This window comes from Haliotis cracherodii, unplaced genomic scaffold (assembly GCF_022045235.1).
Source record: "Haliotis cracherodii isolate W230 unplaced genomic scaffold, xgHalCrac1.p SCAF_17, whole genome shotgun sequence".
NCBI lineage: Eukaryota > Metazoa > Mollusca > Gastropoda > Lepetellida > Haliotidae > Haliotis > Haliotis cracherodii.
The window spans coordinates 22,194,017-22,213,934 of NW_027266272.1; the positions used below are offsets into that span (position 1 = coordinate 22,194,017).

General features: G+C 41.3%; 1 protein-coding gene across 1 annotated transcript; it reads left to right on the forward strand.

The window, feature by feature from the left end:
- Positions 1-13,169: 13,169 nt before the first annotated feature.
- LOC139465068 (uncharacterized) lies at positions 13,170-14,537 on the forward strand. Its single transcript, XM_071246766.1, has one exon. The coding sequence runs from the start codon at positions 13,170-13,172 to the stop codon at positions 14,535-14,537; it is 1,368 nt and encodes a 455-aa protein (XP_071102867.1).
- Positions 14,538-19,918: the final 5,381 nt, after the last annotated feature.

A 19,918-nucleotide genomic window follows, 5' to 3' on the forward strand; every position in this document is an offset into this window, starting at 1 on the left:
CTTAGATAATGACGTAATTGGTGCCAATAAAACTGGATCCCTGTCTATTCTCAACTCAAAAGATATCAAGTACCAGTTTGCGACAAAACAACATGGCCTACGACAAACTCCGGCGCAGTGGTGACTCAGCATAACACTAAGCTGGCTGGCATCTGAGACGCTGGAATCACACACCTGTACCTACACCACGTGAAGCGGCTCTAACATAGCATGACGTCATAATGTTTATCAATTGGCACCAATGACGTCATATTGCAAGGGGCATAAGCCATGGTGTTTTTGTTATGAAAATAGAACACTTGGTAAATGTGAAAAATATTAATCGTTTTAATGCAAAAAATATGTTAATTAATTGTGATATTTTTATATGTTTGTCTATGACACTACTAGGTTGATACTTTTAATGTGGAAAAAGTAAAAGAAAAAGGGTTCATTTCAGTGTGCACTTGCCCTTTAAGCTGACTTGCTGCGTTATAATTCACAGAAAAAAAAACAGTTCAAAGCAGTGTAAATACAAACTCACACACAACTGGACCAGTATTATTGTACGTTTGGATATAATTGTTCTCTTTAGCCAAAAATTAAATATTCAGTGTACATATTCTGTATTTTTTAAGAATTACCTTTTGTGATTTTCCATTCATGAAACTTTCTACAGTTTCTAATCTACAGACCTCATTAATAATCCTTGATGGTCATATGGGAATGTTAAATTAAGTTATTTCATGTTTTATTTTAATTCTTACGATGTTATTCTTCAGCCGTTGTTAAATTTGTTAGATTTATGCCAAATTCAGTTTGTTGACATGACAAATGCAAACAAGCGTTGACTGCCATGGCCATCCAAATATCATGGCAGGACAGCGCTTAAATATTTAATTATATAACAATATTTCAGTTTTGGTTTCAGATGCTGTGTTGGTACGTTTCTTGTAGCATCCCATGGCACTGATGTGCCTTGATTTTAAAATAGTTTTTCAACAAAATAGACATAAACACTTTGACAAGAAATGGAATTAGACATTATTGACTTTGTCAGTTCAAATCAAAGTTTAACTATGGCAGCAACACTGAAAAAGTAGTGATTGGCCACTAATCTGTCATTTCTGGATCGTGATATGCTGCAATTTAAGTAAGTAGTTTCAGAATAAGAAATACGTTTGTCTGTCAGATATGAACAGCTGTGATTATTGACTTTCACATACTCCTGTGTATTGGGTGTTGCTGCATTTCTGACATCTTCCAGTGTGCGACATTTGCTATTAGTCGGAAAGCGCACGTTAAATCCCCAAACTCAGTCAGTCAGTCATATGCTCTGAAACTACCGGGTATATGGGACTGAACCTTTGTAGGATGATCCTAGATACAGTGTCTCAACATGGCTACCAGAGTGAGTCTGTAAGTGGTTATTACTTAACCATCTTTTTTTTAAATGTAAATGAATTTTGGCATAGAAATAGATATAGTAGCAGGGCCTGGCATATTCCATATTTTGCAATATTATGAAATTTGCCCATGATTCAACCTTTACAATAACATTGTTGGTGTCACCAAATTGAATATGATGTAATGGGCAAGAGAAAGGAAGGTCTGTGCAAAACTTGTCTGCCACCTTGTTTCATCAAATTATCTGCATGCAGGTAATGCACGGCAGGTAAGAGGCAAACCCGCCATACCGCCCTGATACTGATTACACCTCTTATATTGTTCACATCAATGTTATTCATTGTAATTTGTTTTGTTTTTATATTTCATAAAATTTTAAATATATTATTGATTGGTTGGTTGGATTATCGTTCAACGCCGCACTCAGCAATATTCCAGCTTTATGACGGCTGTCTGTAAATAATCGAGTCTGGACCAGACAATCCAGTGATTGACATCATGAGCACCATTCAACCAAGTCAGCGAGCCTGACCACCCGATCTCGTTAGTCGCCTTTTACGACAAGCATAGTCGCCTTTTACGGCAAACATGGGTTGCTGAAGACCTATTCTACCCCGGAATCTTCACGGATCAAATATATTATTCTGAAGAACCGTTAATTATATTGCAAAAATACTAGATTCCTACAACCGTTCTACGAATTCTAATCACAATAGATGTTTGTACCAAAATAAGGTTGAAGTGTCATAAAGTTATTTGTTAATAATTCAGATTTTCATTGTTATGTTGATTTCATCTCACCTCACTATCTGAGGCATGCTACCCGGACAACTGGTTGTGTACATTGGGGACATCACCTGACAACATCTGTGTTGACCGACGGGTGGATTTGTGTACATGCAGTCAACATGAAGACACCATATACTTCAAACCAGAATACGCAGTTCTAACTAATGCTGTATGTGTGTGTGCATGTCGAGGTTTATATTTCAACAACATGACGATCAAAGATACTGATTTCATAGTTTTTTTTCTCTGTTCGTACTGACACAATGAGGCGTGCTCTATGAATTGTATAACAGGTGCGGTGACAAGGTCAGGCAGCTGTTGAAATATATATACGCCCGGGGGCATGACCTTTCACCTTTGCTCTCTGTGGTAAGAAGCTTGACTCAGATCGTCGCATTTCTGACCAGGCACCCAATGGAGACTGTCCCGGATATTTACCTCGAAAAGATTTACCTCAAACAGGTAAATAGTTATAGTTTCATCTGACACGTTTTCAAGTTGTATTTTATGCATGTTGACGTATCTGGTGCCCCTTGCGAGGACATAACTGATTTCATTCAGGCTTCCGTGCATGAGAGTGTGGAAGGTTGTTCAAATGATTTCGCTTCTTGTGCATAGCATTCACAACATGAAATTGCATATCCATGTGCCCCCTCGTGTTTTGAAAAATGTATTTTCGGAATTGCTGGATTCTGTGCCCAATGGCGACATCACATAGGAAAATGATATTGGCATGTGCAACTATGTCTTTATATGCCAAATTTCAGGAACGTACTATGCTCATAAAATGACGTATTTCCTTGTATTCCAAACGGTGCTGAAACATAACGGAATGAATGTTTTTGTATGTGGTCAGTTTGGTACAGGTTTGAAATAAACAATTTTCTGGTCTAAAACAAAACAGACGCAAAATTTAGTAACAGTTGATGTTTTATTATAAAAAAAACAATTAGTCGTAAACGGTATTTGAAAATGACAATATAAAAAAACATTATATATTTGGTGGCGTTTCTTTTGTCCGCTAGTATATTTCAAACATTATGAAATCTTATTGGGAATGTTTGTCCATCATGCAACATATCTCTGGAGTTCTAGACGTTGAGGGGGGGCGGGAGCGGTCGGGTAGCCTAGTGGTTAAAGCATTCGCTTGTCACGCCGAAGACCCGGGTTCGAAGCCCATTACTGGTGTCCCCCGCCGTGATATTGCTGGAATATTGCTAAAAGTTCGGACAGAATCTCCTGTAGAAACCAGCCATACCAAGGAATCGGCGGATCTCCTTCTTCGTCGAGGGTTCGGGAAACTCCGCGATGGCCTTGACCTTGGCATCGATGGGGGCTACAGATCCCTCTCCCACAGTGTGTCCTAGGTAAGTCACCTTGGCGTGGCCGAACTCGCACTTGTCCAGATTGACTGTAAGGTTGGCCATCTGCAGTCGGCTGAAGACTTGTCTGATGGTGGCGAGGTGGGTTTCCCTCGTGGAAGAGTGGATGACTACGTCGTCGAGGTAGACGCTGACGTCGGGTATGCCTGCCAGTACCACGTTCATCAAAATGTTAGCAACATACCCTAGCAAACTCTCAGTTGAGTTGTCCTCTAGCCATTTACCCTTGACTAATTTTAATGGACCTCTACACAAGACCATACACAAGTTCAAAAGGGGAAAATCCTAGCGACTCCTGCTTAGAATCCCTAGCGGCAAACAACACATAAGGAAGCCCTACATCCCAATCCTTCTCATGCTCAAGACAGAAACACCTCAACATGCTCTTCAAACTCTGATGAAAACGCTCTAAAGCTCCCTGAGATTCTGGATGATAAGCGCTACTCCTGACTTGATGCACCTCTAACAATTGCATAACTTGTCTAAATAGATTAGACATGGAATTGGACCCCTGATCTGACTGAACCACAGTAGGTAGTCCTGTCATTGTCCTGTGAAGTACTTTACAAGGGCCTTAGTCACTAGAGCTGCCGTAACCTTACGTAATGGAATAGCCTCTGGAAAACGTGTGTTCACACACATGACTGTCAAGATGTACTGATTACCCTGAGAAGTCCTAGGTAACGGCCCGACAATATCAATTAGCACCTTGGAGAACGCCTCACCTACAACTGGGACTAACTTCAAAGGAGCCGGCGGTATTACTTGATTGGGCTTACCCGCTACTTGACAAACATGACAAGAACCACAAGAACCTTCTACATCCTTGTACATACCCGGCCAGAAAAAAATCAGAACTGATACGATCATATGTCTTAGTTCTACCAGAGACCTTTGTTATGGTCTCTGGTTCTACCAAGATGAACCGCGAAAAAACTCTCATGAGCTAAGCTGAGAATCTCCTTTCTAAACTCCTTAGGGACCACAATCTGCTCCCTATCACCAATATCCATCTCAGGACAACGTCTGACAAGAACTCCTTTTCTAACATAGAACTCCTTGCTACCGTCCTCTGATAATGCCTCAGACCAAGCGTGCTTAAGAGAATCATCTGTCTTCTGAACCTGACGTAATGCTTCACGACCCCAATTAACATCCAGACCTGAAGTAACCCTATCCTTGGTTGACAACACCTTAGCTGGCTGAGAACTGACCTCCCTAGCTGCGCTAGACTTGCTACAACTCTCTACAACATCCTGACTACTCTCATCCTCAAACGCAGCAGACACACAAGTATCAGACAGATCTATATCCTCAACTAACGGCTTAAGCTTAGACATAGACCTGGTAGTTACACAAGCGGGGTAAATTTCATCACAAGAATCTACCTTGCTTGAACTGGAAACAACAGGAGTAGACTGGACCTTCAACACTGGGGAGCCCTTGTTGTGACAACAACTATCTGCCAAGTACATCTATACCATCGATAGGCAACATAAAGCCATCTGCCGATCTTACTCAACTCAAGGTCCAACAAAAACCAAACTCATATACTCAAATGAAAGGAAAATTGAAATTGCTATCTCACGTCTCAGACTCGGTCACAAAAAGCACTATGACAAGGCTTGTTCATCTTGCAATCAGGCTGAAACCATTGATCACGTGTTACTAGAATGTCAAGACCATGACCCAGCCCGGGCTAGGTTAAACAAGAATTGCAGTTAGATCCGCTATCTGTCATAGATCTTCTAAAGCCAAGAGATGGAATAGCGAAGGCCAAACTAACTCTATTTCTGAGAGATGGACAGGTACTCGAATGTATATAAACAGAGCAGCCAAGGATAGAAATGAAATCATATCAATATAAGAAAATAGAAATCATATCAATACAAAAACAGAAATTATATGAACACCAAATTCACAATAGATAGGTGTACCCTACTCACACACAGGAGTTCCAAAGAGGGACAGGTCAGCCGAAATTGCCTAGGCAGAAGGCGACCTCCTAAACACTTAATGCAACAACAACAACACATCCACTGCACCAACTGACACTTCACCAGACACAAAATCATTATCCAGCCAGACCTTATGTAACAGGACACTCATAGCCTTTTGTCCTAACCAGCTAACCACAACATAGTCCCCAGTCTCTGACTGTCGGGTTGGGAAGAGCCGAAGTTACACTAGTGTCTGAAACGCCCCAGTTTCACGGAAAACTGACACAGGTCGGGAGAACTGACTACAGCTATCAGAAACTAATCCTCTGTGAACAAACTTTGACACACCAGACGAAGGCATAGCTGACTTAACAAAACCAACTGCCGACGCATTGTCTTTCTTCCTCTTGAAACACCTATCAACTGTATGATTAGACATGTTACAATAACTGCACTTAAGGCGAGGACGTGCCTCTCTAGATGACCCACTTTCACTACCTCTAGATGAAGGTTTGCCCCGTGAACCACTAGCCTGACCAGACGCCTCTGAGCTACCCTTGTTACCATGGCTACCTGGTTGACCGTTACCCTTTGATCCTGCCGACCCTGAGTTTCGACCTTTAAATGGAGGGATATCCTTGTGAGTGAGAACATAATCATCTGCCATCTCAGCAACAGCAGACAGATTTCTAACCTTCTGTTCAGCCAACAACAACTTCAACCCAGAAACCATATGGTTTTTAACTTCCTCTAAGATAATGAGGTCCCGCAACTGTGACAACTCCTTAACATCCTCAGATCTCAACCACCGATCAAAGATAAGGCCCTTCTTAGCTATGAACTCACTATATTTCTCAGAATCCTTCTTCTTTCAGGAACGAAACTGCTGCCTATAAGCCTCGCTGGTAACTTCATAAGCTCGGAGCACAGCTGATTTAACGGATGAGTAACTCCTAGCCTGATCATCATTGAGAGAATTGAATGCTAATGACGCCTTCCCTCTAAACTTAGACTGAACCAAGATATGCCAATACTCCTTAGGCCAACTCAACTGTGCGGCTATCCTCTCAAACTGTTTAAAGAAACCTTCCACATCTATCTCATCAAGACCTATAACAATCATTGATCTTAACCTTATCTGTAGGAACCTCAACATTAGCCTGGCGAAGTTCTAACTCTCTTAGTCTAAACTCATGCTCTCTAGACTCACGCCTCTCTCTTTCCTCAGCCTCTAATTGTAACCTTAGCTTCTTTTCCTCCATTTCTAATTCAAGTTTTCTGAGAGCTAACTTCTCAGACAGTGACTCAACTCAACCTAAACTACCTTGATTACCTATCTCCCCTACCTCTGAAACCGCATCCTGTTCATCCGACCACATCGCATCAATAATGGAAGACCTAAGTTGCCTTACATTCAAACCATCTTTGAGAGATATTTGCCACTCATCAGATAACTCAGTAACTCCTCCTTACTCATGCGTGTAATCTGCGCTACACAGACCCTTCCATGATGAAATAACTGAAGATTGCCTAACACCACTAAAACAACTGTCTAAACACAGACATGCAAATAAACAACTAAACCCGAGCCGATCAAAGAACAATAAGATCTACTCTACCAAAAATGGAATACAAGTATCCCGGACGAGCCCCCAATTTTCCTATCACGGTGACCAAAATCGCCTCACTAGTCATCCATGGGGATCGACTTAGACCCGCATGTCAGGCAGTGAATAGCAATGGCAAGGATAAAAAAATAATACAAACAAGTGGCTTGTCATCTAAAACTCACAGTTTATTTATTTAGGCAATCAAACTCAAGTAGGGGTTACAAAAACAGGTATGTAGGACCTGATAGATAAACACCTGAGTATGGAGCTAATTGACAAACTCACAACTAAATAGGCTGTGCTAATCAATCTCACCGGACGCTAACGTCTACGTCTGACAGGAATTCACACCTTGAGACAATGAGCTGTGACCAATTAACAGAAGCTCTTAATTGGACCAATTAGCTGGGACTCAAAAGGACGGGATAATTACCTCTAAGGGATAATAGGTGAACTACAACGCTTTAAGCGTAAATAAGGATTTAAGGGTACAATAAGGGTAAGATAAGCAAATGTGGGTATGACAAAGTTATCCAAACATTCACAGTTCAGAGAAAGTTCAAGATCTCACCAAATCCCGTCAAAGTGTCCTAGGTCGGTACAGCAGTGAGCAGCCAGCAGCGTGACCTGAGTCCGCCGAGACGTTACTTACTTACTTACTTACTTACTTACTTACTTACTTACTTACTTACTTACTTACTTACTTACTTACTTACTTACTTACTTACTTACTTACTTACTTACTTACTTACTTACTTACTTACTTACTTACTTACTTACTTACTTACTTACTTACTTTGGAGATTTAACGTGCGCTTTCCCACTGATGCTATTTCGCACACGGTGATTTACTTAAGATTTGAGTGGGCCTTTAAAGGGGCACTGATCTAACGCAATTCTCCGGACTGGTTGTTGCCTTTGTTATTGTTTTTTCCCCCGTGAGTACCCGGATGATACGCTACGCAGCTGAGCTTGACCAGAGACTAGGCTACCGTCTGCAAGGACAGCTAAATAAACTTGGAGGCTGGAGGCAATATTTGTTTTACGCATTGTTGAACACTGATTGGTTAACTGTGATCTATAAAGATTTCGACAAAGGGCGAGTGTTAATCAATTTCTTCAGCCTAAACAAACAGACAAAAAGAACGGCTGAGCTCATCGGATGCCGTCATTTGGAAATACCCTGATTGTTGTTGTTTAATAATTAAAAAAAGTATCCGTGCATTGAAAGCATTTTCGGATTTCGGATTGCGTCGATAATACGATTACTACTCCCTTGTTGTCATCCACGTTTTCTCGTATAACCCTACACTTGTGTATTTGTCGTCATTCACTTGATGCTCAGTTAATGAATTTATTACAGGTATAATTAGCGGTAGCACCACTTAGATTACCTGACAAAGGTTCCCATTTGGCATTTATTGTGTCTGGGGTAATTATTCAATCTAAATCCAGGTTTGAAGTGAGGTGAAATGTGTGTTATGTAATATGCACGTGGCAGCCCAGCAAGAGGTGAATGATCAGTTGATTTACTTTTTTTGTAAATCAACGGATCGTTCCTAGTCATCAAAGGATTAACAGAAAATACGTTGATTGATTAATCACTGTTATCTTGCACAGTGGATATGTCAAAAGTGAGTGTTTACATGTCTAGGTTTACTAAAACAAAGGGAATACTCATATCATGGCGTGAAGTGTCGATGTAAAAACAACTTACTTTGTTCAAAGGGTTAACTGATAATACGTTGATTGATTGCTAATGGTTATCTATCACTCAATGGATCTTTTAGGAACCGTGGACGTTACGAAAATAGTTGTCACGTGGGCTTTCTCAGCCGACCCTTGAGACTTGACACCTATGTGAAACACCTGAAACAATCTAAGTGATCCGTTGAGAAACGAACACGGGTTATAATATCCCGAAACGATATATATTTTTAAAAATTTGATTGTTACAGAGACACGTGACATCGAATAAGTTTCTTTGTACAGCTGCAGACGAGTGGGATATTGTTCCTTTGTGTGGATATTGACGGATACATTCCTCGAACAAGGAAGCTGCCTAAAATTTATACACATAAATTTGGTAGGTTGTAATTATGGTATTTGCATTTTGTTTTCCTTCATTTGCTGTAGCATTGAACCGATTCGTTCTTGTTCCTCTACATCTTGTTTGGGAAATTCTTCAATGAGCGATAGACGTTGTTCTCTCAGGCAATTTATAAAATTTTGACTGAAAAATCTGTCCAGATCGACTAAAATTGATTAAGACGATCCAACGGGCCTAAAAACATCACAACAGATTATTATGTAGGATGAGAAGCCAAACAACATAGAAATGTACTTTTCAACGTAATATTTGCAGTCTCTTGGTGATGACATTAAACATCAAAATGTTTGGAATTCGTTATCATAATAATACAGATGGAAAGGTTTTTCAGTCACTTTGTAAAATAACTGAAAATTTAGGCGTTTAATAAATTTGCAAATGTTACACATTTTGACAGTAAAAAGATATACACACAATAAAAAAACAATGCTCAGGTGAAATATTTACTTTGTGTTGCAAGTCAAAATAGTGTAAACGAGAATCGCAAAATTACCAAGCAAGTGACATATCAAAACTTCGTCATCATTACCGATGCTACCCACAAAGATACCTACAATTCCTTATTATCTCGAAAACTGTATTTCATTTTGTTGATCAATGTGACCATACGCCCTTATTACTACCCATAAAAATGACTAATGCGCTTACGAATGGCGCAGCAGAGGTCGCGAACTAGTCTAGATTTCTGCTCTTCATCCGGGTACTCACTGGGAAAAATCAATAACAAAGGCAAGAACCAGTCCCCGGGAATTGCTTTAGATCAGTGCCCCTTTAAAAGAAAGAGCCCCTAATTGACCATCACTAATTGGCCACTAAATTAATTAATTAACCAATGGGAGATAACCCTATTCACGTTGGCTAAGGTTAAACAACCCTGTCTTAATTGTTAATGAGAGTGTGTTTCTAGAACATGGTCTTTTGTAATATAACTAAAATCATATTATGAGTATATACACATATGAACTATGAGCGTATAGGTCATAAAAAGTTCTATACACTGATATAAAATATACAACACTAAATATTCAAATGAAATTGGTAGGGACAATAAACAGCGAATACACATGGGCAAAATATGTGTCCAGTGATCCAAAATCCTGATTTACATAAAAAGTTGAAAAGTGACAATAAAAACAAATACATACGATGGTAGAGAATACAATTCTCTTTCAAACTGTACAAATACATATAATATTGACATGTAAAATTGGATGAGAAATGACGCTAATTAGCACAGCGTCACACCGATTTATAGTGCTAGCTCACTGAGATACCGTGCCGCAGTTTAACATGGATATCCCACTCAGACAGAGTATACTGACTCCGAGCCGACCAGTCCTTGTTTAAGCCCCTTTATGCCGAGCGCCAGACAGGGTAACAACAAGTAACATCTTTTAACGTCTTTTGGTATGACGCGGCCGGGGCTCGAAGGACGGAGGCGGTTGTAAACGCAATGGAAAATACATATTCAATACATTATTAAAATGTACTTAGTAAAATATGATATTTACAATCGTGTTTTTTGTGGTAAATTAGTATATCTGGCAAATGTTTCTCATGTAACAAACAACAAAGGAATTATCTTTTTTCCATCTACTGGGAAGAAATATGTTCAGTTTTTGGAACGTCGCTTTGCTAAAATGTTATGGCATGTTTTGGCCACGCGCGAAATAAAATCAACGATTTATAACATCTGTGTAAACTTTTCCTTATAAAAACAAAGAACTACAGTTGAAAACAATGGTCATGTTTCATTGTAATCTATCCCAGTAGGCGGATGGGCCTTGTCACAACACGGTCATAATAAATAAAACAATGTAATTACTGGACAGAAACAGGACCACTATTTTTACAATACATTGTGTTTGCATCATGGGAACTACTCATTTTAAAATGGGATATAGTTAAAATTGGTTATCCATCTGCCTTTTATGTAAGGTATCAGGAATCAAGAATTTTTATTGTACGGAACACCCTATTTGGGCAGGGTACAAACTATCTAAACTGGGCGGCATAAGTATAGCTCGAGTTCCATGATCGATAAAAAAATAACAAGAAGAGGTTTTGTTGTGAATTATAATATAATCTAGGGAGGGGTAACAAATGATTGATCAACCACAATTTGAATGAAATTTGGCAATCACAGGTAATGTAAGCTCAGGGTAAACAATGGTGGGGTAAGAAATTTCATTTTCAAAAGTTGTCTGAAATGTCACCAAACAATTGTCAGACACACTACAAGTTCATTGTCGACAAAGTTGCCTTCAATAGCGTGTATGACCTCCAGCTGCCTCAATGCATGCTGTCATACGATGCCTCATCGATGACGTCAGTCTTCTGATGACGTGGACTGGAATCCGTTGCCACTCGTCTCTCAGGGCATGCTGCAATTCTTGTCTGTTGACGGGAGGCTGATAGCGTGCTCTAATCTGTCTGTCAAGATGGTCCCACAGATGTTCATAGGATTCATATCGGGTGAGTGGGCAGGCCAGGGCAAAACGTCAACGTTCTGCTGGTTTAGAAAGTTCCAAGTCAGTCTTGCAGTATGGGGCCTGGTATTGTCGTGTTGAAACAATGTCCTAATCAGCAGATAATCCGTCAACACAAGCGTCATCCGTTCCTAACTGGAAGTGAAAGTGCTCGACAGACCATAGGAACACATAATCGACACATTAGCCGGGACACTGTGATCCGACGTCTCCGTTCCAACAACCTCAGATGTTGCCGACCAGCACGTCGTCCTGTCCTCCATCCACGGCATCGACAAGCACGACATCAGTCGCTTTTGTGTCTCCCATGTAGACAGAAGAGTCAGAATTGGGCGTCGTCGAGGTGATCGTTTCGCTGACAGAAACGTTGTGGAAAGGGATCCATGGGGTGGACCTAGCGTCATGATATGGGCAGGGATTGGAGTTAATGCGAGACTTGGACCCATGTGCTTTCTGAATATTGGTCAAGGTCGGGGACACGGCGTCACTGCTCAGCGGTATATCGACCAGGTGATCAGACCCCACGTTATTCCATTTTTTGCACAACATCAACAACACATTTTCCAGCAGGACAACGCTCGCCCCCATGTTGCCAGAGCTACCATGGCCTTTCTGCAACAACACAACATCCGTGTTCTACCGTGGCCAGCCCTCAGCCCTGATCTGAACCCCCATCGAACACTTGTGGGATGAGGTTCAAAGGCGTCTGCAAAATGTGCGCCCAGTCCCTACAACTGCCGATGAACTACGCACAGCTGCTCTGGGGGTGTGCAGGAGGATCCCTTGGGACTTCACAAATCGTCTGATCGACTCAATGTACAGGAGATGTGGGGCAGTGATCAATGCTAATGGTGGTCACACCAGGTATTGACTGACATTTTGGGTATTGACCCGAAACTGTGTAAGCCCTTAACATTTGAAAAAACAATTATGTCATCTGCCTTTTAATCCATTAAACTGTCTTCAGTCATTTTTTTGTCAATCTTGACCTATTAGTATTTCTTGTCTTTACTGTTGAAAATAAATAACATGGATACTGCATACTCGACTTGCGTTTCTTTTGCGTGTGAGTATATATGGAGATATTACATATTATTTTCATTCATAGTGTATAAACATTTATATACATGTATATCATGAGGTGGTTGGCAGCGTAACTTTAATAATTCTGTATAGATAAGACACAGTAGCTGGAGTAAAAAGTTAAGGTCATATCTAGATGTGGTCTATATATGTGTGTGTGTGTCAGTGTCATTCATTTATCACTATTTGATAGTGATTCATAAACATATGTTCATTATATAGTCGGAATCGTAAATCGACTCTGCTTTAAGCAGAGATTTCTATTCGATATGGAAAGGGTTTTGTTGCTTTATTATTAACTAAGGTATCACTCTCTATGGTTTCAGGACTAAGGAAACAAGCTGTCATAAAAGCAGGGTAGGCTCCAACACAATGGCTCTATGAAGGGTTTCAAGATTCTTCTACCTTTGCACACAGCAGAGTCGAGCGATGATGAAGATGAGGCTGGTCTCACAGAAACATCTCAGAAGAAAGATCCACAACCGATCTGTGAACAACACCAACATGGTCAATATTACTCACCACAGACGCACAAACCTGTTCGCGCCACAGAAAGCGAACAGGAAGCCCGAATTCGCCATAGGAGACTACGCAGGCGTGATCTGGTTCGTGGTGTAGCAGGTGGTGATTGTGAAGCAGTGGAACGATGCCTTGGCTGCCTGAAGAGAGTTGATCAACAGTCTCATGCATTATTCATTGCTGCTAGAACTGGAAATAAAATGATGTTTGAGTTGTTGGTGGACTATGATTTCAAGCCTAGCATGGCTCTTATGCATGGCCAGACGGCACTACACTATGCAGCGTATTATGGGAATATCAACATTGTTGAACTGCTGTTGAGGCAGTGTCATGCAGTTTCCGTTAGAGATGACATGGGCCACACCCCTCTCCACTATGCTGCTGATACAAAACGGGACAACAGAGATATGATCGTGTTTCTTGTTCAGACGTTTGGGAAAATGTGTCGCAAAAACGTCAAGGGGACGACGCCTGATGTCGTCAATGACGTTAGTTCTACAGGGACAACGCCCTTACTTGCAGCTATTTCGAGGAATAATGTCGATCATGTGAAATGTCTATGCAAGCTTGGAGCCGAGCCTAAGTTTGAAGACTGTCGCATGGCTGTGTTGAAAAAGGATTGTGTCATTCTGGCTTATCTTGTGCAGAGGAATGCTCCTCTGATGCAGGACCTGTCACCTTCGTGTTCAACAGGGAACACAACGGCGGAAGTTATCCAGACTGACAACCTAAACACGCGGTCAAACACACAGCGAGATATCACACTGGAAACACAATCGACCACTCAAACCAATGGATCTGATGACATTAACACGTCGGCATCCGGAATGTCGTGTCGTAAACATCAGAGAGAACAAACCGACCATTCAGTCGCCATGCGAGCAGACGACAACCATCTCCGAGCTGACGACAGCCTGTTACGTCTCGCCTGTGACATTGATGAGCCACACATTCGCACCGAAATCATCAACGTGCTTTTCGAGGGTGGATATAATATATCCAAAGATGTGACATGGATTCTGGATCCTGAGCTCCCAGTGTTCACGGGTTGTGAGGGGGGTGCATTACGTCAGTCATTTTTAGAATATGCGAATGTTCGATCGCTTCAACGTCTCTGCTCTCTAAGAGTCCGTCATCTCTTGGGCGCATCCTTGTCTTCATCTGTGCATAGACTCCCAGTGCCCGAGCCTATCAAGGATTTGATCCGACTGAATTACCACACCAAGTAGACTATACTTACATTTAGTCTTAGGAATATAGTTATCCCATTTAAAAACTGATCTACACATTGTAGGTTTCTGTGAAACCTTTGTCCAGAAACAGGTAATTTTATTGAGTTTCTGTTCGGATTTCGAGCATTCGACAGCGTACGTAACAAAAGGAAACGACTAGGTCGATACAGCGGAGGGATCACAAAATGTATTAAAGATCACATAATTTATTTAAGATCACATAATTTATTAAAGATCACAGAATTTATTAAAGATCACAGAATTCATTAAAGAGCACAGAATTTATCAAAGTTCGTTGTGGAAGTACCATGGCTAAGCTGTTGGTGTATTGACTAGTACACGTGAAAACCACATAATGTTCTGATACTCATCCCGCAAAGCCAAATCGGGGCGGAAGAACCTGGATGTTGTTCTGGGCCAGCAAACCTGTGAATAATCTTGCGGTATGGGGTCGAGCATTGTCATGCTGGTAAATGACGTTTTGACGGTACATGAATGGAATGACGTGAGGTCTGATGATTTCATCACAGTAACGTCGCGCTGTGAGATTGCCTTGCACCTGGATGGGATCGTTTCTCCCACTGTTCGAGATGCCCGCCCATACCATAACACTCCTATCACCAAATCTGTCCACTTCCTGCATGCAATTCGGAGCTTACTGGTAAACATTTATTGAAGTAAATAATCGAGTCTGAGCCAGACAATCCAATGATAGACATCATGAGCATCGATCCACGCGATTGGGATACGATGACATGCGTCAACCAAGTCAGCGAGCCTGACCACCCGATCCCGTTAGCTACCTCTTATCACAAGCATAGTCGCCTTTTACGGCAAGCATGGATTCCTGAAGACCTATTCTAACCCGGATCTTCACGGGTCTACGTGTTATTATAAGTAATTGTTCCCTGTGTTATTATTAGTAATTGTTCCCTGTATGTGAAATGAGGTCCTTGATAATGAAGGTGCTCATTAATTAACTGCTTTCATGATGTCCGCCATACAATGTTGGCGAGTAATCCAACATGGGGGTGTTTGAATAAATCTTGTTAGATCTGCCAGCGGGTGTCGTGAAGTTATTACCCAACACCACAAAGATATAAAGCCCATTTCAACGAATGCACTAGCAAGTGTGCTACATGTCCTTGATATTTTTCTCATGGCGTAGAGGTCGGTCGGGTAGCCCAGTGGTTGAAGCGTTCGCTCGTCGCGCCGAAGACCCGGGTTTGATTCTCGACACGGGTACAATGTATGAAGCCCATTTCTGGTGTACCCCACCGTGATATTGCTGGAATATTGCGATAAGCGGCGTAAAACCATACTCACTCATTCGTGGTGGTAGAATATACCGCTCACTGAGTTATACCGATATTCACGCTATATGACGGCGGTCTGTAAATGATCGAGTCTGGACAAAACAATCAAGTGATTGATATCATGAGAAAGTTCCGAGGTCATTTGGGAAAGATGATCGGCACCGAGCCTGACCCATTGAACCTAGGATGTCAGCGAGCTATTTGAATCAGGAATTCTCATGAGTTAATTAGTGTGAATACCAAATAGTTTTTCCATAAAATATACACTTGTCTAGACTACAATGTATGTTCGTTAACATAACATTCAAATAATAAGTCTAGTGAGTGAGTTGGGTTTAACGCCGCTTTTAACTGTATTCCAGTTATACCCCAGCTTAATGTGGGAGGAAAGCCCGAAGTGATGCAGGTCTCAGACGTTTACCACTTCGGCGAAACCCACGAGCACGGGTACGGTGCTGACAAACCTTGAAACATAATCGGGACGAACCGGGATTCGAACCCACAATCATAGGTTTCTGGCTTGCCCAAGGGAAGCAACTCTGCGGCGCGTTAGACGACTGGGCCACCCGTGCCCCCGATAGATATATCGAATCAGTCCGTAGGGATGTCGGTGTGTATAGTAAAGGACATATTTGAGATTGTGTACATGTTGTGAATATACCACGTTCATGCACATTGACTCTGTTCCTCTACAGTGAGTGAGTGAGCGATTATTGTTTTTACGCCGCGCTCAGCAATATTCCAGCAATATCACGGCGGGGGACACCAGAAATGGGCTTCATATATTGTACTCGGGATTCGAACCCGGGTCTTCGGCGTGACGAGCGAACGCTTTAACCACTAGGCTATCCGACCGCCCTGCTCCTCTACAGACTGTCTTTGTGTTGCAACCATTGTAGAACGTAAATGGAGAATGTTAATTATAGTCATACAATATTTTAACTCCAGATTACAATATTATCAAGCCGCCTCCGTGGTCTAGTGGACAGAGCGTCTGCCCGAATAGCGGTCAACGTAGGTCACTGGGTTTGATCGACGGCCGCGTCTTAAAAAACGGCATATATTTTTTTTTCTGCTTGGCGTTCGTCATTAAGGGGATAAAATAAGCGGTGGGTGGTTTGAAGCCAGTACACTGGGTCTGAGTGGGATCTCCATGTTAAGCTCGACAGTTAAATCCCATTTCACCTCACCTGTAATATTATTAATAACAAGGAATGATAAAATATAGTGCCAAAAGATCTTTCATTCGATGTTGCAGAATCGCTTCGAACAAGAGCATCATTCCAGATTCAGCCTCTTACAATATAAACACAAATCCTCTTAAAAGTGGGATTAAGGCAATATTCATTACGTGATTAAACCTGACAAGCGATTAGTACTTAATTGCTACTAACAGTCACATTGAAGGCGTGTCAATGTTTCAAAATCCTAGACCAGGGCGATATGAAAATCTGACACAAGCCCCGATCATGCGTAGCGAAGCAAAGTGGGATGGCATTCAGCTGCCCAAAGGCTCTCCTGCGCTAATCTGACCCTCCTCCAGCTTTGATTTATAATTAAGAGGGCGTGACGTTATTTCATGCTTCGTAAATCCGTTAACACTATATTGTTTACTTTTGAATAAATAATATTACCTACAAATGATTGCTTTTGTTTTGTCGCAAACGAGTTCAAACTATTCATAATAATCATAATATTATGTCTGTTTCTTTAGAAAGCTGCATACACTTTCCCGCAACTGTTAAATCGATATGTGCCACGGCTGTGTATACACGGGACCCGTGAAGATCCGGGTTAGGAAAGGTCTTCAGCAACCCATGCTTGCCGTAAGAGGCGACTGTGTTTGTCCTAAACGGCAACTAACGGGATCGGATGGTCAGACTCGCTGACTTGGTTAATGCCATTGTATCCCAACTGCGTGGACGATGCTCATGATGTCAATCACTGGACTGTCTGGCCCAGACTAGATTATTTACTGACCGCCGTCATAGCTGGAATATTGCTAAAAGCGGCGTTAAACCATACTCACTCATTCGGTCACTGTATCTTGAGCATTGTTGAGTGCGACGATAAACAAGGGACAAACTAAACAAATATGTCATTTTGATGCCGCACTGTATCAATGATTTTACTGGCGCTTCATATAGTAATGAACACTTACATGCCCTGATGTAGGGAAAATAGGGGTCATATCAGTGATCAATCGTGACAGTGAACATGTAACAACGTTATTCTTTTGTTGTGTGTATTCCATTCATGATCATCTTCATGATGACTACAACAAATAGTCGTACAGTAGAATAGGTCTTCAGCAACCCATGCCTGCCGTAAAAGGCGACTATGTTTGTCGTAAGAGGCGACAAACAGGTTCGGGTGGTCAGGCTCGCTGACTTGGTTGATGCATGTCATCGTATCCCAATTGCGTAGATCGATCCTCATGATTGTCAATCACTGGTGTGTCTGGTCCGGACTCGATTATTTACAGACCGCCGGAATATTGCTGAGTACGGCGTTAAACAACAAACAAACAACTAAATAGGGTCGCGCTACGCTGCGTGTTTTCAGCCAATCAGGTGGCTCGCTCGATTCTGCCCGCGTTTGAAATCTACTTCCGCTCGGGGTTGATAACATTTTCCCAGGTCGCGAAAAGAAACTGTCGATATTTCGGTAAGTAAGGGACATTAATCGAATGTCGATGACTTGTTTACATGTGTAGAAATGTGTTATCGATCAATCTACGGCCAGAAATGCGCTTGTCAATAAGCGTATAAAATAAAAAAATCGTCTTGGAAATCGAATGTAAACAAACCGGCAAGATGGCGAGTGACGCTCCTTTTCTCTACTTACATATAGTCTAGGGGGTATATATTTTTATTTACTGACCAATAACGAGTTCCTGTGGTGACATATTCAGACAGAGACAATATTATATAGACTGTTCTATGGTCTCTGATTCAGGTAAGGAATATGTGAATAATATTGATCACGTATTAAAGTCATTTATCATCTGTAAGCCACTTATTCAGTTTTATATGTGTTAGTAAATGTGTGATTTTATTTTTGTAGGATAAGCAATCTACCTAACTTATGTTAATCCTTGCTAATGTATATGATGTAGAAATATGTTTGCTTACTTATATTCCTTTAACTAGATACTCTAATGTGACCCATTTTCTTAGTTCATATCGTACCGTCAAAGCAATCTGTGGTAGCCTGCAACCTCGGGGTATCGCGGTACTTGTCATGTTCGCTAAACGAAACAAAATGCACTCACTAACCTTTATATTTATTCGTGTTCTCTGTATCAGATATCATTTATTTTATCAAACAATGCATATTTAACTGATAAAAGTTCATTATTTACATTAGTAGCTCCGAGTAAAAGCCGGGCCTCGCGCTGTTTGACAAGGGAGAGAACTCCATCGTATCGCGGTACAGAGAAAAGTTGTGTATGGAGGTCCGAATTGGACAAAAAGAGGACATAATTCTACCAACCACTTGGTATGATCATGCCAGACATCAGTGATTTGTCCAGACAAGTGCAAAGACAGTACAAGTAAAATTCTAAATGTGTTATCAGCAATAGGTATTCAATGCATATTTACCGAAAAGGAAGAGAAAAATATTTTTATAAGTCAACATCAAAATATCAGAAATGATATTTTAAGATTGTTTAAAAATAATTGGATGACAATAATTTGTCACAAAATGGAAAAATGTTAAATGTCAACAATAAATATATAATTAAAGCTGCAAGCAGCAATGGCGGGCTCCAAGTAACACTGTGCCCAAACGTCCATGTTCGAATCCTCAAAGGGTTTCCTTGAACCAAATCCGTCAAATGTAGGCACCACTTGCAGGGAATCGTCGCAAGGAAATTGGCGTGTGCCAGAGTGTCCAGGTCTGTTCTAAAACCATTCCCGACCTCGAACATGTTCGAATCCATAAGCGGTTTGCTTGTGCCAACTCTCTCAAAAGATAGTCACCCGAAATCGCCGCTACGAAATTGGCGTGTTCCAGGGGTGTCCCAAATATTAATCAAATATTACCACCAAGCGGTGT

Excerpts from the sequence above, each read along its gene's own strand:
- LOC139465068 (XM_071246766.1), top strand. The coding sequence starts at position 13,170 with ATGAAGGGTTTCAAGATTCTTCTACCTTTGCACACAGCAGAGTCGAGC.